The sequence below is a fragment of the Dermatophagoides farinae genome, chromosome 8 (genome assembly GCF_024713945.1).
Source record: "Dermatophagoides farinae isolate YC_2012a chromosome 8, ASM2471394v1, whole genome shotgun sequence".
NCBI classification, from domain to species: domain Eukaryota; kingdom Metazoa; phylum Arthropoda; class Arachnida; order Sarcoptiformes; family Pyroglyphidae; genus Dermatophagoides; species Dermatophagoides farinae.
In genome coordinates, this window is record NC_134684.1 from 520,641 (window position 1) to 543,088 (window position 22,448).

The window sequence follows — 22,448 nt, forward strand, 5'->3', positions numbered from 1 at the left end:
TATGGTGTTTTTTTTGTGGGGAGGGGGGAAATGAACCTTGATTTGTAATCCTCTTCCGCGATAGTAATCATCATACATTGGTGATGATTTTGTTCCAATTTTCAATTTTTTTTCTTACTACTTTTTGATGTTGGCCAAATATAAATTTCCAATGCGATTAACAACATCGAATGGAACCTTAAAAAATGTATCTGAAATTTTGTAAAATTGATTTTGTGGTAGTGATTCTATCAGCGATTGGCAATATTTTTGTCATCGTTCAATCCGGTCACAATCCACAATTGGCGAATCGAACGTTTGGATCATCACATCAAATCATTCAAGTTTATGTTCCAGATCTTGATCGTAATACTGAAGAAGTGATTGTATCACGTGGATTTCTAGCTGAAACATACAATATAACAACCGATGATGGTTACATCTTGAAAGTTAGTCGAATTGTTGATCCAAGCGATATTATGCATGCTAAAAAATTACAACGAAAACCAATGATTCTTGGCCATGGTCTTTTTATGTCTGCCGATTCATTTTTAATTAATTCACCAATTTTGAATACCACCGATTACCATATGGTAATAATTTAGGTTTTTCACTCATGTTAACCGGTCGCTATGATGTTTGGCTAGTGAATTATCGTGGTTGTGAATATAGTCAACAACATGTTAATATTTCCGTAACGGATTATAGATTTTGGCAATTTACATTGGATCATATGGCTCAATATGATTTACCTGCTGTTATAAGATTTGTAAAAAATAAAACCAGTTATAATGGCACAATTGGATATATTGGTTATTCACAAGGTTCAACTATTGGATTTGCTTTGCTAGCTAGCCAACCACATTATGCAAACATAATCGAACCATTCGTTGCATTAGCACCTGTTGTTTATTTGGAAAATTCACGTTCATTTTATCGTTATCTTGCCAGATTTGTTCCCCTGTTACGACGTCGAAGTCATAAATTTTTTCTTTCTACCGCTTTTCTCAATAATCTAATTATCGGCAGTACTTGTCATTGGATAACACCATTGTGTTCATTTGGATTAGCCATCCGGTTTGGTTTCGCTGATCAACGTAATCTAAATAAAAGTCGTGCTGAATTATATGCACGTTGGTATGGAACTTCCGATTGGAATATTGTACAATGGGGTCAAATATATCTGAATAATCGTTTTGCACGATTCGATTATGGTTCACCAGAATTGAATCGTCAATATTATGGTATGAAAATGAATCCTGATTATGATATAAAACAAATATCACCGAATGTGAAAATAATCATCATACAATCACGTAATGATGATTTATCAACCATACCGGATATTGAACGTTTAAGACAACAATTACAAGATGTTGGCATCAAATCAATTGATTATAAAATTATTGATGATCCACGTTTTACACATTTAGATTTTATGTATGGAATGAATGCTGGAAAAGAATATATCAATGCACTTATTGACATGCTAGCTCGTTATACTTGACTGATATATTTGTTTTCTTCTGTTCTTTTGATTCATCATTATCGATCTCAAATGATTTTTTTTCTAATATTTCAATCTAACAAAATAAAGCTATCTAGAATTTTTTTTCCAAGAAAAACCACACCAAATGATTATACTTTTCACTATCGATCTATATTGATTTATTATCAACTATATCAAATTGTGTTCAATGTGTTTGTTTGATGATTATTTTATTTATATAATTTATAATGCAACAAATCAAAGTTTGGTATGCATGAAAATAATATACAGATAGCTGCGCCACCTATAATACTACAATAGGATGCGGCAACCACACACACATCATATACCACTCACACTACACAATACCACCACTACTACTACTACTACTGCCATTACACATTAATAGTGACTGTTGATATGATAAGATTTAGATTGGACAGCAAAATCGAAAAAATATCGATAACCACAATATTTTTGTATGCATTTGTTGGATAATTATATGTTTGTGTATGCTAAAGGGCGTAATATTTCATCATCATTTCATCAGAAGTCATCAAACCATCAAAGCTGTCTTTTGCAAGTTTGTTCAAATTACAAAAAAAATTTTGTTTTTTTTTTATTAAACCCTTTGTTTTTTTTGTTCCTATCACAGAATTTCGAATCAAATTTTCGTCGCCGAAAATAACCAAAATCATTTGCCATGGCTAGAGAATGTATGTGTTGTGCAGCATTTATCGCTTTGTTTTTTCCACCACTTGGTGTATTGATGATGGAAGGTTGTGGTGTTGATTTTTGTCTTAATATTTTTCTTACATTGTTGTTTTACATACCTGGATTGATACATGCATTCATCGTTATATGTCGTGATGAACCTCGAGCTGTACCAGTAACAGTGGTTGTGACTTGAAATGTAATTAATTCACACACGATATCTTTCCATGATCATTTTTCATTATGTATGCAAAATCAGAAAAAAAATTGCTGGCTTGTATATTTTTTTAATTATGGAAAAAATTTAATAAAAAAAAACTTTTTCTCAATCATCAAATCTATTAATCTGGTTCAAATACATTTACCACCACGACAATATTTATTCGGGCCACATGTTGTATTTTCGATTGCTGGATCAATGTAAATATTGACCAAATTATTTGTACACTGGATTTTCGTACAAATGGATACTAATTCTATATTTAAAATGTTTGCACGAAATGTTTCACCTAATGCCATTTTACATTGTTCATCAACGGTGATTGATAAATCATTATTAGGACAATGATGATGATCATTGCATGGAAATTGTATCATCTTTACATTGGTGGCTGGTGGTGAATAATGAAAACATTTTTTCGTTTTTTCATTCATAACCAAAAAATATTGTTTCAATTGTAAATAACTACATATAGAGAATTGTGTCTTTCCCGGACCAGTAGTGGATGACATAATATAATTTGTACTACAACTTGTTTCCGGTATTTCTTCATCATGATACATACTCAATACATGTCCTAATTCATGTGCCATAATGAATGCGGTACGATAACTTCTTGCTTCTACCAATATGAATGATTCCATTGGTCGATTACAAGCAATATGACCAACGGTGGCCAAACCTTGTGTATCGGTTTTATTTCTACGAAAACGAAAATTATAACCAGTCAATAATATAGTGGCTGCATATCGTTGTTGTTGCATTGTTTCATTTAGTTGATAAAATTGTCGAAATGATTGCCTATATTGTTCACCATCAGCTTTATCATCAATTTTAATTGAATCATGAATCTGTTGTATATCCAATATAACAAAATGAAATTGAGCCAATTGTTTCATTGGTAGATTATTATATGATAATGATGCAGAATTTGTTACAGCATATATGAATCGATATAATTTTTGTTTATCATGATGAAATCTTCGTATTAATGGTTCATCATAGAATAGGAATAGATTCAGATAAATATTTCCAAAATGATTTTCATGATTTCCCATTATTGGTTTACCTTCGAATTCAATATCATCAATATCGACTAAATCGATACGTATTAATGATTCTTTTCGATGCATAAACGAATGACCACGATGATTATCATTGATTAGAATTGATTGCGAAACAATTGATGTCCTTATGATGAACGTACAAAGATAGTATGTAGTAAATATCAATAATAATGAATATAATTGCTCCATAATTCTATAAATTTTTATTCTTGACTAATTTTTATTTGATATTCTGAATTTCTAACAAACAAAAAAAATTTTTTTTTGTTTTATTCTAATCAATTTTAGTTAATTCGATTCATTGAAATGCAAATCACCGAAACCTTGAATTGACGACGACGAATCAGTAGTTTTTGAATAAATTTGAAAAACAAAATTTTGTCTAGTTGTCATCATCATCATCATGAAAATGGCTGATAAAAATGTGAACCATGTCAATATTCATTCATTTGGCCACGACGACAAATACATTCAACAACAACAACAACAACAAATCGAAAATGTGCTGGGAAACGGAACGTAAAGAAGAAATGTGGTGTTGTGCTGCTTCGGTAGCGTTTTTTTGTCCACCACTTTCTGTTCTTTTATTATATGGTTGTGGAAAAGAATTCCTATTGAATTGTATTCTCACTTTTTTATGTTATATACCTGGATTTTTACATGCACTGTGTATTGTATTCTGTCCAGATCGTATTAATCCAAAAAAAAAATTTCTGATGACCGAGGTTTGTATGTAATGTCAATGTTTGTGAATTGATTTAATCGAAAAATTTGTTCTATAGCAAGCATGTCGTGCTCGAGAAAAAGCTGAATATTTAGCACGTGCAAGAGCACGTGAAGAAGCTGCAGCTAGACAGGCCGTTACAACAGCTCCAACAAATCCACCACCACCACCACCACCTCCAGAAATTCCACAACCCTAAAACATGGATCAATCAACAATGATTCATCAGGAATAAATCGTTTTAAAAAAAACAAAATCATTTTAAAAAATTTAACTATCTGCTTTGTCATTGTTAGTGATTAGCCTAGTTTTTTTTCATCATGATCATCAACCGATCAACCAGCAAAAAAAAAATCCATTATCAATTGTCAACTTGTCATCATCATCATCATCATCATCAAAGATGTGTTTCAAAGTTATACGTCGTGATGAACTTTGGTGTTTTGCATCGATGGTAGCATTATTTTGTCCTCCTTTAGCTGTTATGATGATGACAGGATGTGGTATTGATTTTGTATTAAATTGTGCCCTGACATTTCTATTATGGATACCTGGTTTCATACACGCCTATTGTATCATCTATTGTCCTGATCATATTGATCCAAATGCTAAACTTCAAATGACTGAGGTTTGATTAGATTTTAATTTAATTTTTTTTTCTAAATCTAATTTGAATAAATAAATCTCAAACAATTCAGGCTGCCATACGTTGGAGAGCTCGTAAAGAGGCTGAACGACAAGCGGCGGCTGAACAAGCTCAAGGTATTGAACGATTATAATCATCTTTCATCATCATTGGCATCATATAACAAATGTATTCATTTATATTTAAATTTAAATGATGTATCATTCGAATGAATTGATATATATAAAAAATAAAATTTAAAATTTTCATATCGATACTATCGATATGTGTTGTTATTATTGTTGTCACGTGATCATCAATGCATTATTGTGTGTTTTTCCTTTTTTGATTTTATATTTTGAGCGTGTATTCTTCCTAGGCACTTTTTGATAAACGCATTAAGCATACGACAGCAAAAAAAAATCTCCGATGTTATGACATCAGAAGGATCATCATCCATCAAAAAAAAGTGTATCCAATACATTCATCACATGCTATTTAGAATGTCTTGTTTATCGAAAAGTTTATTCTGGTTCGGTGGTATTGGTGCATCATTGATTCTTGCTTATGGTTCAATTTATTTATTTGCTAATCGTGATGACGATGAAGATGATTTTGATGATGATGATCAATTTAAATTCAATAAAACTGGTCATGTAAATGATAAAGATCAATCAAATAAGCTTTTCGTGCATATTGATAATGGATCAGATACAATGTCGGATGATTCATCAATTGAAATTATTTTGCTTTATAAACGTGTTCCAAATTCGGTATTCGAACAGAATGATTGTTTCATACAGATTCAATATCAAACTGATACGAAAATTAAAGAAGAAAAAATTATTGATAATTCATTCGAAAGCGACACTGAACAAGAATCGATTGGTGGTACAACGGTCAAATATCGAAATATTTCAATACAAGGATTCCATAAAAATGTTATGCAAGCATCACGTCGTATTGATCAACTAGTCAGATCCGTCCCTCCAATTGAATGTACAAAATTCGAAATTCTATCGACTAAATTGCCATTAATAATGGGAGTGAATGGCAGTACGATTAAATCGTTGACAAAATGTTCTGGAGCTGAAATTCGAATCAATCAACCTGCTTATAATAAACAATTTATCACTGTTGATATTTATGGAACTCGTGATCAAATTAAAATGGCATATAATCTTATCGAAGAATTGTTGGATCAAGAACGACGATTTCATCGACAACAATCGACATCTGATCAAATTCAAATAATCAACCTTGATGATGACGGGGATTATGATATGCTCAAATCATTCGAAACATTTGAATTGTCCAGTGATTTAGCCATTATGGGCGATAATCATCCCCAATATATTCAACAACAACAGCTAACAACCAATGATTCATCATTAGAGACATTCATTCAACATCGAACATCATTATCAATGGAACGAATTTCCTATATGACTGAATCATTGGATGTGATCGATGATCATGATCGTTCAATTTCGCCATCAATATTGCCACCAGTTCAAGTGTTTGTTTCATATATCGATAATCCTAGCTCATTCTATGTGCAAATCAATGAAAATAGGCGTAGCATCCGTCTTGATGAATTGATGGAAAAAATGAAAAAATTTTATTCAAATATCGAGAATCAATTAGCATGTCGATGTGATCGTCGTACGTTGAAAATAAACGATATTGTCGCAATAAAAGTTGACGATGATAATTCAGCTGAAAAATTTTATCGTGGTTATATCATAGATTGTTTGGATGGGGAAAAATTTTCAGTATTCTATGGTGATTTTGGAATCACTGCTCAACATTCGGCAAATTCTTTGTTCTATTTAAATGATAATTTTCTCACTCGATTACCATTTCAAGCTATTCGATGTTCACTTAATGATATTGATCACATATCTCCAAACGAATGGTCTGCCGAAGAAATTAAATATTTTCGTGAATTAACACGTGAAGGTTTATGGGAATCGGTCATCAGTATTCGATGCCATGAATATCGTAACGACAATAATAATGATGGACGGCGAATATTTCTGGTAGAAATGTTCAGTAAACTACCTCATCAATTGATGACAAAAAATGTTGGAAAGAAATTGTTGCAATTACTTAATCGACGAAAAAAAAGTATTCAACTCAATGTATGAATAATGGAATAATACCCGTACCAAAAAATACAAAAAAATCGTTCAAATCCTTGAATTAATTGTGATATATTAGGATACTTGACTCGAATTTTTTTTCGTGACTTTTTTCAATCTTATTATCTTGTTTAACTTAATTTTCTCTAATTATTTGATTGATATTTTTGTGATAAAATAATTAAAAAAAAAATTCAAAAAAGAATCATGTTGGTGTTTGACCCATTAGGTTGAAATAGTTGAATTTTTCAATGCTTTTCTGAAATATTTTTTTCGATTTTTTTTGGTGAGACACATGGCTAAAATGGAAGATATTTCCAAATCAGATCAAGCTATGATAGAAGATTTGAATAAACCAAACATTCTTGTGATGCCTGGCGATTGTTTACTCAAACATCAAAGCGATATTATTGCTTCAAATGGTACATATTTGAAAAATGGTTTGATTTATTCATCCGTAGTTGGTTATATACAAATAACCGAACAACAAGAATCACATCCTGTAAATGATGATGATAATAAAGATATGGCAACAAAAACAATGGAAGAAAACAATAGCTCATCATCATCTTTGCAGAATCAAATTACAAAGAGAATCGTAAAAGTTATAAGACCTGGTGATCGTCAAATACCATTTTTGGAACCAGGTTCAATTGTTACATGTCGTGTAATAAGAATAACATCATCATTTGCTAAATGTAGTATATGCTGTATTGAAGATCATATACTTAAACAACCATATACTGGTTTAATTCGTTTGGACGATATTCATGATGGTGTTTCATCACAGCAGCAACGTTTACGACAAGTGAATCGTTGTTTTCATCCAGGTGATATCATACTTGCACGGGTTATAGCAGCTGGAGATAATCATCAATTCTTATTGACAACCGCTGCACCAGAACTTGGCGTTGTAGTTGCTGTAAATGATTGGAATGAACCAATGATACCATTGAATTCTGCTGAAGTTTTGTGTCAACGAACTTTTTCGAAAGAAACAAGAAAAGTGGCCAATATTGATTTGATTGCCTAAATCTGAATTTCATTTCATGTAAATATTTACATGATGAATGAATTAAATTCAAATGACTGTTTATATAAATCTTATTCATCATCATCATCATCATTAATTATCTATCTGGATGCAAACACGTCAAATTAAATTTATTGAGTGAATTGATTACTATTTACTCCCTATGGATTGAATTAATTAATTTAAAATTAACAAGAAAAACAGAATCCCCATTGAAAAACTTGGCTTGAATCGATGCTATATACAGTAGTCAAGAAGACAGTATTCTCTGTGTATTCGTTCTATATATATTCTCTCTATCTATACAAGCCAAATTCTTTGTCACTGACTACTCTTCAATATATCTATGCTCAAACGAATTGAATTAAATCGTTACTTTTTCTTTTTTTTTATTTCGGTTAACTCAAGTTTATTCTGAAGTATGTTCTATTGGTGTATAAAAGTCGAGTGTTTTTTTCTTTGATCCTTTTGAATCCCGTTTAAAACACCATATAAAAGACACATGCACATAATGATGATTCATTGAAACAATTGGACCATATATTTACTTGTTCAACAACTTTGAAAGAATTTTTGGACTTTGAAAAAAAATTTAAACTTTAAAAAACCCGTTCAATTTGTCATCTTATCAATGTCTTCGATTAATCATTTGATAATGCAAACAAAAATGGCTCTAATTAATTCGAATGATGGTGATACTGTCGCAGTCACCGTCGCCGGTGATGATGATTATCATGATCATCATTTTGTAACATCATTAGCTAAAGCCACAATCTCATCATCATCATCTATAAATCAACCAACGATGGATGATGCTGGTAACCATAACAATCAACAACAACATATCGAACAATCATCATTTGTACCGAATGAATTGATAGCAAAAAGTTTTGCTAAATATTATCCAGGTAAATAATAAAACAGATGACCAGAATATTTAATCATTTTTTTTTCGTTTTTTATTTCCATTTTAGAGGAAGCAAACTTTTGGATGTATGCCATGATTGTATTAGGATTGGCTTTTATTGTATTTGTTGCCATCACTATCTATAAACTTTGCCAACCAGAAAAAGATGGCCGTTCATTAAAACAACAAAGATCTGGTTCTGTACCTGGAACGATGACTGTAGGTCCACCGCCGACGACAATTGTTTCCTAAATAAAAAAAAAATTCTGGATTCTGGACCAAAAAAAAATTTTTTTTTCGTTCGATTCATTCAAATCGTGTCATATCGCACATGGAGTTTTTTTTCTTTCTTTTGTTTTAGTTTTATTTTTGTTCGTTGATTAAGTTATAAATAAAAAAAAATGATTTTGTTTTCGAAATTAAATTCGCATATCAAAAATGATCAAAAAAAAAAAAATTCTTGGCTATGAGTTAAAAGCAAAAAAAAAACAGTGCTGAGCGAGTCAATCTTGATGGCAGCCAAACATTCTTTTTTTTCAAGCTAAAAGATCAGGAGTTGTATTGTTATCATGATCGATATTGGAATGTTCATCGGTGACGATCAGATTTTCTTCTTGGCTGTTGTTGGTATTTTCATCCACATTATTCGTTGATTCTTGTTGTTGTTGGATGGCACTATGACAATTGGCCAATAAATCAGGTTTCGATTCTGAGCTGCTGAAACCATTTACTGTTAGATCAATCTGTTGTTGTTGTTGTTGGGAATGTTCAAGTACATTTGATTTTTTCGTAGTAAAAATGGCCATATTCATCATATCTAAACGTTCAACTAAACGTTTACGATTATCATCATTTTCAATGATTGATTGGAATGTTGTAAGATTTGAAATATTTTCGTCACTAAGTAATCGTCTATAAAAATCCATTACAAATTCTGAATCAACATTTTTCAATCGCAATAAAAATTCAATTCGATCCTGATCTTGCCATTGATTCAAGAACCATTCTTTGAATAATTTCATTCGACATTCAAATATTGATGGTGGTTTTTTGGAAATTTCTTATGGTTTGTTTTAGAGAGAGAGAAAAAAAACAATTAAAAATTTAATTACAGACAAACATCATCGAAAACTTACTTAACGATTCGTTCATATTATCAGCTAATTTGGAACTTTCATCATTATTATCAATTAAAGTTTCACCATTGGTTTCTTTTTCCAATTTTGAACCATTTTGTTTGACTGTTTCTTCCTGTGCACCATCATTGTTATTATCGTCGTGATTGGAACCAGTAAATAAATTTTGTTGGAAAAAATTTCGATAAATTGGACACAGATGATCCAAAAGAAAATCTTGTCGTTGAAATTCACTAAATTCAGCAAACCATTGTACTAAATAAAGGATTTGTTTGTCTGAATTTAAATCGTTAAATTTTGACATAGCTGCCGCGTGTGATGAGCACCGCACCACTTTAGTCCAGTTCGAGTTGAATGATTTTTTTGGGATGAAAAAAAAATTGACAAGTGTCCGCGTTGGCCGGTTAAGATTTTTTTTTTTTATTTATTGATGAACAAATTTAGATTTTCTATTACACACACACACAGAGTTGACCAAAAATATTCAGGTAGCAGGTTGTTTTCTCTCTCAAATTCGTTTTGTTGTTGTTGAGATCTCTAATGTTTTTTTTTGTAACTCCCTCTTCATTCATTTAAGAAAGTATATTACAAGCAATAAAAAAGAAAAATTAAAAAAAAGAGAAAAAACCAGCAATAACAATAAAAAATAATAATCCAGATTCAAAAAAAAAATCGATATATATAAAAAAAATTGACCGATCCTTGAGAAAATATATAGCGATCAATTAATTCTTGTTTTCCCCGAAAATCCCCGAATCAAGACAGCCGTGTCTTGTTCATAGACAATGTATCCAATGGCAACCAGTTTCATCATCGATCGAACTGAATACACGACAGAAAAAAAAAACAAAACTTCAATATATGCCAAAACGACTACAACCATTGTATGTTTTAGAAGTTGAGCTGGAGCGTATTTATTTATTGACCAACAAAAAAACATTGTATTTTGTTAGTGTGAATTTCTCTATCATCCATCTTCAGAAATTTTGGCTCTGATTTCAAAGTTCAAGGTAAGATATTGCAATTCTTTTTCATTTGAAGAATTTTACTTCGAACATCAATGCATAGCAAATGAATAAAAAAAACAAGTTCCATCTGAATTCGAGCAAATAAAAAAAAACAAGTTCCATCCAATACACACACACTGCCACCACAAATTATCGATGATTGATTGAATGATTGTTTCCGCTGAGTGAGAAAAATAAAAAAAAAAGTTGGAGTAGTCAATAGCTGTGTATTTTTGGTTTTTGTTTTGCTATTTGATTCAAGTGTCCTTTTTTTTCTTTTGCTTATTCGCGTGTATATGTATACGACGTTGTTTTCATTGAAATTTTCAACTTGTATTTGTGTGACATGATCAACATTGAAATCAATGGATGATACAATGTCATAAACGCGCGTACATTCAATAAACAAACGACTGTACAACATCCTTACTCATCATCATCATAACCATAATTGAAAGAAAGTGAGCAAAAAGAAAGCTGAAAAACTTGAATCTATTTCGATTTTTATATACAGAAAAATCGAAAATCACGTTCTATTTATTAATTGGTGTGTAGTACCTGATTTTTTGTTCATTCATTATAGTAATTGTCCATCAGTGATAATTGGTCATTTTTTGTTCAGGTTCATTATAGTAATTGTCCATCAGTGATAATTGGTCATTTTTTTAGGCTCGTTGATCATTTTATTAGCCAATTCTTCGAACAAACAACAAATTTCGAAAAGAAAACTAAAAACGGTATGTATCTATGAATCATTAATTTTTTTTCAAATCAATTCAAATTCATTGTCATATACTACTACTACTTATATACTTATATTTATGAGAGCCAAGTCAAGTTTGTTTATCTATTTAAACAAATTTTTTTTTTCATTCTTCACAAGAAAAAACATTCGACATCATTTTTTTTTACATTTTTGTGACACATTATTTTTTCATTAAAACACAAAAAAAATTGACAACAATTCATGATTGTATACAATAGTCGATTGTGGAATGATAACATAACATAAAAAAATTTCTTTTTTCATTCATATCATTAGTAGTTGATTGACAATTGTTGTCATTTATCATATTTGCATCATATCCGTGATAAGCTGCGACAGCTTTTGTTGAATAATCACCATTCTGTTTTTCTTCGAAACCCTTTACAATCACATTTTTGTTTTGTTGATTCAACTTGATCTCAGCTTGTATAATAATTTTTTCCCATTTCGATTTGTGTAAACAAGGTTTGTGCTATAGATTTTTTGTTCATATTTTTTTCGATTTAAAAAAAAATCATCCTATCCACTGGCACACATTATCAATGTTGCCATATATATTATATTTTATTGATTATGTAACTCATTTCAATTACATATAGACTTTTTTTTGTTGGTTTTTCTTTTTTTTTCGATGAAATTTTTTTTTCGTGGAAAAAAATCGATTCCAATATAAAACTATTGATCCACATTTTTTATTATACGACAATTGAAATTTTTTTTGTTGTTGTTGTTTAAATAATATCATTGATCGAAAGTGACCTATCGATTGATGGTTAAATTGTCGTTTAGTTTTTCAAAAAGAAAAAAAATTTACTGTCATTTGTTTAATTACTACTTTAGTTTGTATATTGAAATTTATATGTTTAGGCCTTGGTTCTTTTGATATAAAAACGACCCTATCAATTTTCAATAATATTTACTTGGTAGTTGTTTATGCAGTTCAATCACCTTTATTTTTTGGTTTTTTTTTCTGGTAAGGATTGCCTTATTTACTCACACGTTTCACACATATATTATTTGTGTATGCAATGCACAAATAATATGTATCCAATATCGTTAAACGTGCGTGTTCATTATCCATAGTATAAGCAAATTGCTTTATTTTCTTTTCTTTTTATTTCACCATGGTGTGTATGTATCCATATTCTATGGATCCTGATTTAAATCATTTTAAATATCATTTGGTTGGCCATTGCACTCTAGCAATGGTTTTGTTTCCATAGGTTAGTTGATTGGTATTATTCTTTCGCACTATAATATCAGATTGAACAATTATTGTAATTGATTTTATGGTTATTAAATTACTAGAAAACATAATCCAATTTTTTTATTTTCCATTTTAATGTATAAAACGGACGAATAAATAAGTTCAAAGGTTTCACAGTACATTCGATATTTGTTAGGCATATAAATTTTGGTTTTATTCGTTTTTGAATTTTAATTCTTTTTTTTGTTTTATTTGATTTGATTTAATCACATCCTCCTAACCACCTTGGAAAATGCCATCTGCGAAATCATCAAAATCAGTATATTCATCAAGTGGTGGTGGTTCCAGTGTTATAATCGTACAGAATAAATCACTAATGGCTACCTGTGGTGGAGCTTTGGTCAAATTGGCCTTGGTATTGTTTAACCTGGCCTTATTGGTAAGTTTTTACTATATTTTCCACTATAGAATAAATTATTTACATTTTTCTTTTTAAAAAATAGTGTATCGGAATTTTTCTCACCTATACTGGCTTTTCAATTTTCGACAAAAATGATCAAGATTGGGACGTTATTGTTCAGACAAACTTCAGAACAGGTTCCATTGTTTTGATTATTTTTGGTATATTGATCGCTTTGATTGCCGCTATTGGCGCCTTTGGTGCCTGTCTTGAAAGTAGCACTCTATTGGACGTTTATGGTTATATAATTTTCTTTTTGGTTATTGGAGAAATCGTCCTGTTTTATTATAGCTTCAAATACAAAGATGAGTTAACAACAAACCTTGAAACGGGCATAAAGAAAGCCATACAACGATATCCTGGTGATTCAAAATTAGCTTATGGCCTTCAATTGATACAGAAATTTTTCCGTTGCTGTGGTTTCGAAGGTCCCAATGATTATCCTTCTGGTGATCTTCCTGCTAGTTGTTGCGATCAAATGTCCAAAGTATCGGTACAAAATCCAGCAGCCAGTTGTCCACGAAATCAGATAATTTTTGATCATGGATGTAAAAATTCACCATTCATTGAATCAACATTGGGTTCGGTTACATATGCTGCATATGCATTGATTCTACTACAATTAATCGTTATTTTAATGGCTTGTTGCCTTTCACGAGATCTTCGAGCTATTTAAAAATATCGAAGAAGCACTGAATTTTTACCAATAAACAAAACACGCTCATCATACACCACATACAAACTATCATCATCACTTTGTTTTCTTCATTTTTTTTCCTTTTAACATACTCTATATTTTTATTTATACCAAATAACAAGCAAGCAAAGCAACAAGTTTAACATTTTTAAAATTCATATTTTCACACACACGTTTTTTTTCTCCACTTATATATGATGATATTACGCATTGAATGCAATTTGTAATCTGTTGACATGATGATGTGAATGGCTTTGAACACCTTTTTTTACAATCTATCATCTTTGTTGTACACACACACACACATGGAACCAATGGAATGATTGATTGATTGGTTTCCATTTTAATTTTGTTTTGTTTTTCAAATTTTTATTTTTAAACAACAAAAAACAAACTTTAAAATCATCATATATAATGCACTATTATACGCACATACTAACAAATTTACATGAATATTAATTAATTATTAATTGATTGATTAATACAACAAATAAAATGATAAATTGAAAATGAAAAAATAAAATAAAATAAAAATAAAAATAGTGTCTAACTAGTGGTTATCGATTATCTATATATGTGAATTAACAATATTAAATGGATTCAAATTAAATGTTTTTTAACAATGTTCAACGCTTTATCCACTTCATCACAGATTTTCATTCCTAATCCTAAACGTTCATAACAATCTTTTACTGATGGTATATTTGTTGGTTGAAATAATTTTGTTCGCATACCATTCATTGATTTTGGAATCAATTTTGGATCGACATATTTTGTCAGATCTGCGTTCGATATGAATGCCATTCGTTTGCGTATTTTTTCATCAACCACGTTGAGTAAAATATTTATTACAGTTCGTAATAAATATGGTTGATCAACGACTAAAAACATTCGTACTAAACCAGGATAATGTTGTGGAATGGTTAGAAGCATTCGTATTATATCTATTTGAAAATTACGTAAACCAGCGTGGCGAACATTGACCACTGTCGTACAGCCTTTACGTCCAGCCAATTTATCTATTTGTTCAGAAATGTAGAGAGTGAATCGGAATCCCAAATCCATAATATCTTTTGGTACGGTAATATTTTGTAATGTTACCCAATGTAGAACACGTCCTTGACGATCATGGCCATGAATTTCCACACTGGTAAATGTCCACATTTCTTTAAAAAAATCGGTTTCACGAATTTCATTCACACGTTCAGATTTTCTCCATTTCAATGTTTTTACGATCGCATCATAAGCTTTATCTTCATTATGATGATATTCTTCAATATAACGTTCTATTTGCCATGAATCCGTACGAATTCTTTCGATATCATTCGGATGATATAACGTTTCATTTTCGCCAAATTCTCGTTCCAAACGTTCACGAATTCTTTCGATCATAATCGATAAATCGATGGAATTTGATCCGGAAGGCATCTTTGGTAGGAAGCTTTTGGTCAGAATACAAAAAATTGATATCAATCAAATCAAATTAAAAAAAGATAATCCAAGCCACCGAATTATATATACTGCTGCTGCTGCTGTTGTTGTTAATTGATTATTTGTTGGTACACAAGGATCCAACGAAGAAAAAATAAACGAATACACAAGTGAATGAATTTTTTTCTTAGAATCCAACCAAATTATATATACTCCAAAAATATTTGGTTCACAGGTACTCAAGGATCCAAAAAAAATAAACGAATTTCTCTTGTCATCATAATCATCATAATGTTTTAATCAATCAATCAAGTACAATAATTATTGATTGATGATTGATTAATGTGATGAAATGAAATAAAAGAAAGTTTTTTGTTGTTCAAACAAATAAAAAGAAAAATCTCAATCGATTAGTAGTGATTGATCACATACACATACACACAAGTGTTTAATCAGGATATTTAAACATTGGATGATGATAATAATCAGTAGAAAAAACCCTGTCATCAAAAAAAATCTTGTTTAAATTTCAATTTTTATAAAAAAAAAACTCCTGATTGTTTTGTGTATGTGTGTAAGTGATGTGTGTGTGTGTGTGTGTGTGTGTGTGTGTGTGTGTGAATAGTAAGCAAATTTATTCCCCCTTGTCAATGGTTAATAATAATTGACAAACAAGAAAACTTGATGATTTTTATTTTTTGATTATAAAAAAAAAATCAAATGATTATATGATTCGATTATTGGTTATCAATTCACGTGAAAAATTTCAACAACTTATTACTTATTTGTGATAGACAAAAATTTTCTGATTTCAAAAATCATTCGTTTGGCCGATGTTAATTAATTGTTCCGGAATTCAGAAAAAAAAAGAAAATTCGAAAATGATTTTCCATAGAAATTCAATTGTCGTTCATAACAATGGATAATGGATCTCTACTAATATATAATGAATGTTTGTATTTTGAAAAATCAATTGAAGAATCGTAAAAACTTTTTTTTTTCATTTCAATGAAAAATTACTATAATACTACAAGTATACAAAAACAGCAACAAAACGATCGGCCTAGTTTAAGGCTTAATGTTAATGTTGATTCATCATTGAATCGACGATCCAAATCATCATCATCATCACCATTAACGGCAACAAGATCAAATTATTCACCATTTTTTAGTCTAAATTATAATGCTGAAAGATTATTTCCTTTGAGAAAAAAGATTTATATTGGAAAAATAAAACATATCCACAACAGAACTAGTGATGATGACGATTATTATGATGATGATGATGATTATCCTGAACATTTCAAATGGATTGATTATGGTAATATGAAACCAAAACAGATTGAAGCAATTAAATCGTTTTGTTGTAATCAATCAATTCTGTTTGTAAGTTGTTTATTCTCTAAAATATATTAATGGCCATTTGATTTTTTTTTCTATTCAATTACAGATTTTAGCATTAATTATTTACGCATTATGGCATTCAGTATTCTATAAAAATCTCAATGATTTAGATCGACAAACAATTGAATTTTGGTTTACGGATTTTAATGAAATTCAAACAAAAAATTTGATTGAACAATTTAAACATCAACGGCGTCTTTCTAATGATAAAATTGAATTGTTTGATTCATGGATCATAATGATCGTACTGTTTAGTAGTATGATTTTCATATTCGGAATGGTTGCAATGTGCTATCGGAGCCATAATAATACCAGAGCGATGAAAATCTATCGATGGATTGTTATACCAATGTTGATTATAATAATCATTGCATTACTTGTATTCACAATGTTTCTATTTAAATTTTGGATTCGTTTTGCTAATGGATCTTCCATAAGATTCATTTATGATCATTATAATGATCATGATAATCATCGATGGCTAATGATTTATGTTCATCATACAAATCAATGGCTCAATTGTTGTGATTGGTTTTATCTGTTACATCAACAAGTTTCTCACAACAACAACAACAACAGCAACAACATACAACATGGACATTCAATGAATGATACAATTCCATTATCATGTTGTAAAGAACTGAATCATTATGATCATTCATGGAATTCATTGAAATATTTTTTTCCACAACAACAACAACGACAACAACAACAACGACAGCAACAGAATAATATAACGAATAATTCATCATCCATTGAAAATAATAATAACAATGATGATGATAATGATCAAAATCTTTGGTGTTCGGCGGCAAAAATTCTACCATCATTTGAAAGACAATGTGCACTATCACCAATGATTGTTATAATGATTATTTTACTTGTTGTAACACAATCGATACTTATTATCGATATAAGTCGATTGGTTTCCATCAGTATTGATCTATAAATGGAGAAAAACACATCCATTTATTGTATGTTTTTGATTAATTAATTAATTCAAATATATCGTCGACAATAAACACGAAACACTAGATTAACAATAAATAATTGAAGTATTACGTTCATTGATAACCATGTCCAAAAAACATTGGTTAATACGTGGTAATAAATTGAACTAATGCATGGTTTTTTCAAATTTAATCTTTTCTTTTTCAATCTCTTTTTTCCAGATCCATCTGCACCTGCATCATCTTTGATATGACATTTTACAATTTTATTCATTTTCCATTTTTCAATTTTCGATTCCGTCAATGATTCACAACAAGTCAATGGAATATTATTCCTATTAAATTGTTTTTCTGGATTATTCGAACCACAACAATTTAATAGATTTTGTGCCATTTGTAGCCAATATGATGAAAGGCCATCATTGAAATTATGGCCAATAATTACATAACGTAATGATGTTATGAATCGCCGTTGAAGATAGATTTGTTCACTCATTATTGGATCAAGTAGATAAATGGTGATCACCATAGAGAATATTGACGAAAATTGATGCAATAATTCCATTGTTTGTCGTCTATAATAAGCAAACAGACCAACAACACCTACAATGATGTAGAATGATGACAGCATTATAATTCGATTGAAAAGTCGATCAATATAAAAATCAGGCTTTTCATTACGCGCTACAATCTTCATAGCCCGATGTGGATCATTCATTAAGATTTCAAATATTTGTCTTGTTCGCAATTTCATCGCCAATCTAATGATGACAGTTACCAAAAGTAACAACATGTTGATACCCTAAAATGAGAAATTCAAACAAACAGGAACAAAAATTGATGAAAAGCAATTTGAAACCACTGCATAGTGCTAACCATCCACATTATATTGATGACAATTATATTTTGTCGTTGAAAAATTTTATTCTGTATGATGCGCCATATTCTTTTTATATTGAATCGTAATTTCATTGTCATTTGTGAGAAGAAAAAATTTGGTTCATTCAATTTTTACAATTTATACAACACGTATTCAAAATATTACGAATTTCGAATTTTTTTTCATTCTTTCTTCATTGTTATGTTAAATCTGTTTTTTTTCATCCATGGTTAATGACGTAATGATTGGCTCTTTGTGATGACAAATCATTTTTTCCTTTCCGCATACATTACCTGTTGTTGTTATCACAGATCTCTTGGTATATAAAGTTCCGTTTTAATGCGTAAAAAATTTGTCAAATAGAAACATTTATTATATTATTATTATTATTATTATCGTAACGCCTATAATCTCAAATTTTGTAAACCTGGAAACAATCATGTTTTCATCACAAATCCATTATTCCATTTGATGATTCAGAGAAAATAATAAACGCCCGACAACCAAAACCATTTTATTGTTTTGTTTCATATAGAAATTGTCATAGATACTACTAATTCATATCATTTGAAAACTTTGAAAAAAAAACTGTTGCTTCTAGCCAATGAAGAGAAGGGGGTGATCTCTACGACAAAAACAATTGCAAATTTGCAAAAAAAAACGTTGATTTCTCATCAAAATAATCGGAATCAGTAATTGAAAAACAATTGAAAAATGCATAAATTTCTTTTATAATAAATGTTTGATTGATTGATTGAATGGCTGGTTCGTTTTTTCATATTTCGTCATTGTCAAAATCAAACAACAAGTACATTTTGGTTATGGTGGTTACTCTTGATATGAGAAATAAAGAAAAAAAAATGATGATGATGACGACGATGATGATGATCAATAACCAAGGTTACCAACATACACACACACACACACTCGACTAAACAACAACAACGACAACAAAAATATCTGAGGCATCTTGTATATTTATCACGTATATGATGTGGATGATGATTAGATTTTATTTTCCACCAACAAACAAACACACACACACACACACCTAAAATCCATTCTACTATATTGCGTTTTTTGATGAAAATCGTGGTTGTTGTTTTGTAATTGTGTGTGTGTGTGTCTAAGGTTTAACTGATAAATTTTGCTTGTAATACATACATTTTTTTATCATCCATCCATCCATTCTCTACTATTAATATAACTGAAAGTCTAGATAAATCATCATCTTTGTGCTGCTGCTGGCTAGTCTATTTTGAACACAACACAGCACAGTGACTTGGTGACTAAAAAAAAAATTGTTTTAATCCTCTTATGATAATTGTCAACAACATATAATAAATCAATTGGTATCGGTTTTTTTTCATATCGATCTCATCATCATCAGTATTCATCTGGCAATCAATCATTAAAGTCAATCATACGATTCTTTGTCCATCATTAACTAAAATTTTGAATCCAGAATAAATAAAAATGGCCAAAACTTGTGGTGCTAGTGTAATCAAATTGGCATTAATCATCATCAATCTAGTGTTTCTGGTATGATGAAACAAACATTTTTTTGCTGAATTTAATATTCCATTATTTTCTTTCTATTAGGTACTAGGTTGTGTGGTAATCTATGTTGGTTATAATCTAGTAGATATAAATATTCAAGCACCAGGAGCATTCACATTGGCTGATATAAATTTCAAATCAATATCATGGGTAGTATTAGCAACTGGTGTCATTATTGTATTAATTGCCGCATTCGGTTTCTTTGGATCATGCTGTGAAAGTTCGGCAATGTTGAATTTGGTAAATAATTCAAATTGATTGATTTCAATCGATATATTTTCATTTTTTTTATCACTTTTACCATTTAGTATGGATTTTTATTAATCGCTTTGATTGCTGCCCAAATCTATGTTGTCGTTCGTTCGATAAAATCCAATGATAACGTTAGTGTACAAGATAAGATAATATTTTTTCGATATCAATCTCTTCATGCATTATTTATTTTATTTATAGATTGAAGAAAAAATCAGAACTGGAATCCTTGATGCTATTAATAAGATGAATAACAACACCAAAACAAAGTTGGTTCTTCAAGAAATTCAGTCAAAATTAAAATGCTGTGGTTGGAATGGTGTAAGTGATTATAAGAAAGAAATATTGGCCAGTTGTTGTGATCAATGGAAAGATGGAGATGATCCTGGTAAATTGTGTGATGGTAGTTCTTATGAAGATGGGTGTAAATCGAAATTCGAATTTTTGACCAAATATCTTGGAAGCTCTACGGCAATAGGTATCGTGGCCATTCTTATACAATTGGTGTTGATATTTGCTGCCTGTTGTTTGGCACGAGATTTTTAATGGACTATTTGATTATTTGATCATCGATGAACATCAAATCCAATATAACCCTTTCGTTTGTCTTTTTTTCTCATCAATAATTTTGTTAAGAATAATAATTCATCAACCATTGCTACTTGATTTTGTTTTCTTTGATTTACATTAAATCATCATTAATTTGATATATCAGATTGTTTTTAAATACGAATGACAAAAGATTCGCTTTAATTATTTTTTATGACAACTCTTTGTTGGAATTGTCAAAAATTGGTTGTAATTTCTGTCAATAGACGGCGGCACTTATTTCGAAAAATTCAAAATGAAAATAGTCGATCAATCAATTTTTTTTTGTGTTTTTTAGATTCAATTTAGATTTAATAAAATAATATAATTTTTCATACTATAATCCCCCGGATAGTCCAATTCAACATCATCGTATATTGAAAAGAGGCTTACAATTATTGAGAATATCAACTGGTGGCCATCATCATCTATTGGAGCAAAAGAAAAAAAAAACATTTACAATTGGCCATCATAAAAATATGATGATATAGCATCATCATCATTATTTGAAATATATAATGAATAATGATACAGCATTGAAAATGCACAAGAAAAAAAAAATAGCAATGAAAAACTTTCAAACGTTTCAATTCAATTGTAAATAAATACCCAAAAATATTGCGATAAGTATCTTTTTTCAATATTCGATGTATTCACAATTGATGATGACCATGATTAACATGAAGAATACATTGAATTCATTCATAATGGATGCTATTTTTAATCAATAATCAATCAATATAATTTAATTACCATACGCTTTTCGCACATGGTTGATATAACAGCAGCTGTTTGATGGTGGATCATGTCAATTTTAATCAGCACAATGATTTCTATTTAATGATGACAGCTACTACGTTTCCTTATCTACATGTAATAAAATTTACATTCATTTTTTCATTTGGCAATTCATTATCTTACCTGTTGCAGGGGTACAACCTTTCCAGAAACAAAAACGAAATAAAACAAGCTTCAAAAAAAAGAACAAATCAAATCGGATGGATGATTTTTGAGCATTTCAAGGCCAGTGAACGAATAAAAAATGTCTTTTTTAAAAAAAACGCAAAAACTTTACACGGAAATAATGAAACAATGTAAACGAAACGAAAGAAAATTGCTATTCGAATTTGAATGTGATGCAATTTTTGTTCAACAAACAACAAACAAACATCATCCAAATATAAAATGATGATGATATATTGGCTATA

The 22,448-nt window shown here is 30.0% G+C and overlaps 13 protein-coding genes and 1 long non-coding RNA gene across 19 annotated transcripts; 9 read left to right on the plus strand and 5 right to left on the minus strand.

Moving 5' to 3' along the window:
- The first annotated feature begins 62 nt into the window (after positions 1 to 62).
- Positions 63 to 1,604, plus strand: LOC124496300 (gastric triacylglycerol lipase). The gene is given in 2 exon segments (XM_047059808.2): positions 63 to 561; positions 564 to 1,604. Coding segments are annotated over 2 exon segments (1,299 nt in total). The 5' UTR covers positions 63 to 185; the 3' UTR covers positions 1,487 to 1,604.
- A 519-nt stretch (positions 1,605 to 2,123) lies between these two features.
- On the minus strand, positions 2,124 to 3,607 carry LOC124496301 (A disintegrin and metalloproteinase with thrombospondin motifs adt-2-like). The gene has a single exon (XM_047059810.2). It carries the CDS (start codon positions 3,533 to 3,535, stop codon positions 2,534 to 2,536), a length of 1,002 nt encoding a protein of 333 aa, XP_046915766.2. The 5' UTR covers positions 3,536 to 3,607; the 3' UTR covers positions 2,124 to 2,533.
- LOC124496303 (uncharacterized) lies at positions 2,920 to 4,403 on the plus strand. Of its 2 annotated transcripts, none has more exons than XM_075733545.1 (3): positions 2,920 to 3,005; positions 3,758 to 4,194; positions 4,252 to 4,403. In XM_075733545.1, exons 2-3 carry the CDS (start codon positions 3,901 to 3,903, stop codon positions 4,390 to 4,392), a joined length of 435 nt encoding a protein of 144 aa, XP_075589660.1. In that variant the 5' UTR covers positions 2,920 to 3,005; positions 3,758 to 3,900; the 3' UTR covers positions 4,393 to 4,403. The 2 variants fall into 2 exon arrangements, with proteins under 2 accessions (XP_075589660.1, XP_046915770.2); XM_047059814.2 differs by lacking the exon at positions 2,920 to 3,005 and adding an exon at positions 3,482 to 3,616.
- Positions 4,404 to 4,596: 193 nt separating this feature from the next.
- LOC124496304 (uncharacterized) lies at positions 4,597 to 5,091 on the plus strand. Its single transcript, XM_047059815.2, has 2 exons — positions 4,597 to 4,821; positions 4,892 to 5,091. The coding sequence occupies exons 1-2, from the start codon at positions 4,597 to 4,599 to the stop codon at positions 4,970 to 4,972; spliced, it is 306 nt and encodes a 101-aa protein (XP_046915771.1). The 3' UTR covers positions 4,973 to 5,091.
- A 40-nt stretch (positions 5,092 to 5,131) lies between these two features.
- papi (tudor and KH domain containing protein papi) lies at positions 5,132 to 7,164 on the plus strand. The gene has a single exon (XM_047059556.2). It carries the CDS (start codon positions 5,253 to 5,255, stop codon positions 6,966 to 6,968), a length of 1,716 nt encoding a protein of 571 aa, XP_046915512.2. The 5' UTR covers positions 5,132 to 5,252; the 3' UTR covers positions 6,969 to 7,164.
- A 41-nt stretch (positions 7,165 to 7,205) lies between these two features.
- On the plus strand, positions 7,206 to 8,397 carry Csl4 (exosome component 1 Csl4). The gene has a single exon (XM_047059557.2). It carries the CDS (start codon positions 7,258 to 7,260, stop codon positions 7,993 to 7,995), a length of 738 nt encoding a protein of 245 aa, XP_046915513.2. The 5' UTR covers positions 7,206 to 7,257; the 3' UTR covers positions 7,996 to 8,397.
- A 9-nt stretch (positions 8,398 to 8,406) lies between these two features.
- LOC124496090 (uncharacterized) lies at positions 8,407 to 9,321 on the plus strand. The gene is made up of 2 exons (XM_047059558.2): positions 8,407 to 8,903; positions 8,970 to 9,321. The coding sequence occupies exons 1-2, from the start codon at positions 8,627 to 8,629 to the stop codon at positions 9,152 to 9,154; spliced, it is 462 nt and encodes a 153-aa protein (XP_046915514.2). The 5' UTR covers positions 8,407 to 8,626; the 3' UTR covers positions 9,155 to 9,321.
- On the minus strand, positions 9,240 to 10,794 carry LOC124495434 (uncharacterized). Its single transcript, XM_047058812.2, has 2 exons — positions 10,039 to 10,794; positions 9,240 to 9,962 (listed from the first exon to the last, which is right to left on the minus strand). The coding sequence occupies exons 1-2, from the start codon at positions 10,340 to 10,342 to the stop codon at positions 9,439 to 9,441; spliced, it is 828 nt and encodes a 275-aa protein (XP_046914768.2). The 5' UTR covers positions 10,343 to 10,794; the 3' UTR covers positions 9,240 to 9,438.
- A 35-nt stretch (positions 10,795 to 10,829) lies between these two features.
- LOC124496086 (23 kDa integral membrane protein) lies at positions 10,830 to 14,728 on the plus strand. 5 transcript variants are annotated; one of them, XM_075733304.1, is made up of 5 exons: positions 10,888 to 11,048; positions 11,508 to 11,592; positions 11,679 to 11,782; positions 13,339 to 13,457; positions 13,522 to 14,728. In XM_075733304.1, exons 4-5 carry the CDS (start codon positions 13,395 to 13,397, stop codon positions 14,152 to 14,154), a joined length of 696 nt encoding a protein of 231 aa, XP_075589419.1. In that variant the 5' UTR covers positions 10,888 to 11,048; positions 11,508 to 11,592; positions 11,679 to 11,782; positions 13,339 to 13,394; the 3' UTR covers positions 14,155 to 14,728. The 5 variants fall into 5 exon arrangements, with proteins under 5 accessions (XP_075589420.1, XP_075589419.1, XP_046915511.1 ...); XM_075733305.1 differs by lacking the exon at positions 11,508 to 11,592 and having other exon boundaries at positions 10,830 to 11,048; XM_075733303.1 differs by lacking the exon at positions 10,888 to 11,048 and having other exon boundaries at positions 11,386 to 11,592.
- Positions 14,523 to 15,866, minus strand: LOC124496085 (motile sperm domain-containing protein 2). Its single transcript, XM_047059553.2, has one exon. The coding sequence runs from the start codon at positions 15,601 to 15,603 to the stop codon at positions 14,776 to 14,778; it is 828 nt and encodes a 275-aa protein (XP_046915509.2). The 5' UTR covers positions 15,604 to 15,866; the 3' UTR covers positions 14,523 to 14,775.
- A 405-nt stretch (positions 15,867 to 16,271) lies between these two features.
- Positions 16,272 to 19,349, plus strand: LOC124495353 (uncharacterized). Its single transcript, XM_047058706.2, has 3 exons — positions 16,272 to 16,992; positions 17,057 to 18,114; positions 18,183 to 19,349. Exons 1-2 carry the CDS (start codon positions 16,615 to 16,617, stop codon positions 17,957 to 17,959), a joined length of 1,281 nt encoding a protein of 426 aa, XP_046914662.2. The 5' UTR covers positions 16,272 to 16,614; the 3' UTR covers positions 17,960 to 18,114; positions 18,183 to 19,349.
- On the minus strand, positions 18,010 to 18,951 carry LOC124495354 (uncharacterized). The gene is made up of 2 exons (XM_075733307.1): positions 18,837 to 18,951; positions 18,010 to 18,762 (listed from the first exon to the last, which is right to left on the minus strand). Exons 1-2 carry the CDS (start codon positions 18,936 to 18,938, stop codon positions 18,010 to 18,012), a joined length of 855 nt encoding a protein of 284 aa, XP_075589422.1. The 5' UTR covers positions 18,939 to 18,951.
- A 413-nt stretch (positions 19,350 to 19,762) lies between the features above and the next one.
- LOC124495450 (23 kDa integral membrane protein) lies at positions 19,763 to 21,361 on the plus strand. Its single transcript, XM_047058834.2, has 4 exons — positions 19,763 to 20,382; positions 20,443 to 20,640; positions 20,709 to 20,783; positions 20,854 to 21,361. The coding sequence occupies exons 1-4, from the start codon at positions 20,317 to 20,319 to the stop codon at positions 21,196 to 21,198; spliced, it is 684 nt and encodes a 227-aa protein (XP_046914790.1). The 5' UTR covers positions 19,763 to 20,316; the 3' UTR covers positions 21,199 to 21,361.
- Positions 21,362 to 21,500: 139 nt separating this feature from the next.
- Positions 21,501 to 22,380, minus strand: LOC124495452 (uncharacterized). Its single transcript, XR_006959294.2, has 3 exons — positions 22,162 to 22,380; positions 21,994 to 22,107; positions 21,501 to 21,668 (listed from the first exon to the last, which is right to left on the minus strand). It is a non-coding gene; the product is annotated as an uncharacterized LOC124495452 (long non-coding RNA).
- Between the last annotated feature and the right edge of the window lie 68 nt (positions 22,381 to 22,448).

What these genes read in the sequence shown, in the direction of transcription:
- papi (XM_047059556.2), top strand. Translation starts at nt 5,253, where the DNA reads ATGACATCAGAAGGATCATCATCCATCAAAAAAAAGTGTATCCAATAC.
- LOC124496086 (XM_075733305.1), top strand. Translation starts at nt 13,395, where the DNA reads ATGGCTACCTGTGGTGGAGCTTTGGTCAAATTGGCCTTGGTATTGTTT. An exon ending in TGTTTAACCTGGCCTTATTG is followed by an intron (nt 13,458 to 13,521) that starts GTAAGTTTTTAC and finishes TTTAAAAAATAG; the next exon opens with TGTATCGGAATTTTTCTCAC.
- LOC124496090 (XM_047059558.2), top strand. Translation starts at nt 8,627, where the DNA reads ATGTCTTCGATTAATCATTTGATAATGCAAACAAAAATGGCTCTAATT. An exon ending in TTTTGCTAAATATTATCCAG is followed by an intron (nt 8,904 to 8,969) that starts GTAAATAATAAA and finishes TTTCCATTTTAG; the next exon opens with AGGAAGCAAACTTTTGGATG.
- LOC124496085 (XM_047059553.2), bottom strand. Translation starts at nt 15,603, where the DNA reads ATGCCTTCCGGATCAAATTCCATCGATTTATCGATTATGATCGAAAGA.
- LOC124495450 (XM_047058834.2), top strand. Translation starts at nt 20,317, where the DNA reads ATGGCCAAAACTTGTGGTGCTAGTGTAATCAAATTGGCATTAATCATC. An exon ending in TCATCAATCTAGTGTTTCTG is followed by an intron (nt 20,383 to 20,442) that starts GTATGATGAAAC and finishes TCTTTCTATTAG; the next exon opens with GTACTAGGTTGTGTGGTAAT. An exon ending in CGATAAAATCCAATGATAAC is followed by an intron (nt 20,784 to 20,853) that starts GTTAGTGTACAA and finishes TTTTATTTATAG; the next exon opens with ATTGAAGAAAAAATCAGAAC.
- LOC124495434 (XM_047058812.2), bottom strand. Translation starts at nt 10,342, where the DNA reads ATGTCAAAATTTAACGATTTAAATTCAGACAAACAAATCCTTTATTTA. An exon ending in TAATATGAACGAATCGTTAA is followed by an intron (nt 9,963 to 10,038) that starts GTAAGTTTTCGA and finishes ACAAACCATAAG; the next exon opens with AAATTTCCAAAAAACCACCA.
- LOC124495353 (XM_047058706.2), top strand. Translation starts at nt 16,615, where the DNA reads ATGAAAAATTACTATAATACTACAAGTATACAAAAACAGCAACAAAAC. An exon ending in GTAATCAATCAATTCTGTTT is followed by an intron (nt 16,993 to 17,056) that starts GTAAGTTGTTTA and finishes ATTCAATTACAG; the next exon opens with ATTTTAGCATTAATTATTTA.
- LOC124495354 (XM_075733307.1), bottom strand. Translation starts at nt 18,938, where the DNA reads ATGACAATGAAATTACGATTCAATATAAAAAGAATATGGCGCATCATA. An exon ending in TCATCAATATAATGTGGATG is followed by an intron (nt 18,763 to 18,836) that starts GTTAGCACTATG and finishes TTCTCATTTTAG; the next exon opens with GGTATCAACATGTTGTTACT.
- Csl4 (XM_047059557.2), top strand. Translation starts at nt 7,258, where the DNA reads ATGGCTAAAATGGAAGATATTTCCAAATCAGATCAAGCTATGATAGAA.
- LOC124496301 (XM_047059810.2), bottom strand. Translation starts at nt 3,535, where the DNA reads ATGCATCGAAAAGAATCATTAATACGTATCGATTTAGTCGATATTGAT.
- LOC124496304 (XM_047059815.2), top strand. Translation starts at nt 4,597, where the DNA reads ATGTGTTTCAAAGTTATACGTCGTGATGAACTTTGGTGTTTTGCATCG. An exon ending in CTAAACTTCAAATGACTGAG is followed by an intron (nt 4,822 to 4,891) that starts GTTTGATTAGAT and finishes CAAACAATTCAG; the next exon opens with GCTGCCATACGTTGGAGAGC.
- LOC124496303 (XM_075733545.1), top strand. Translation starts at nt 3,901, where the DNA reads ATGTCAATATTCATTCATTTGGCCACGACGACAAATACATTCAACAAC. An exon ending in AAAAATTTCTGATGACCGAG is followed by an intron (nt 4,195 to 4,251) that starts GTTTGTATGTAA and finishes TTTGTTCTATAG; the next exon opens with CAAGCATGTCGTGCTCGAGA.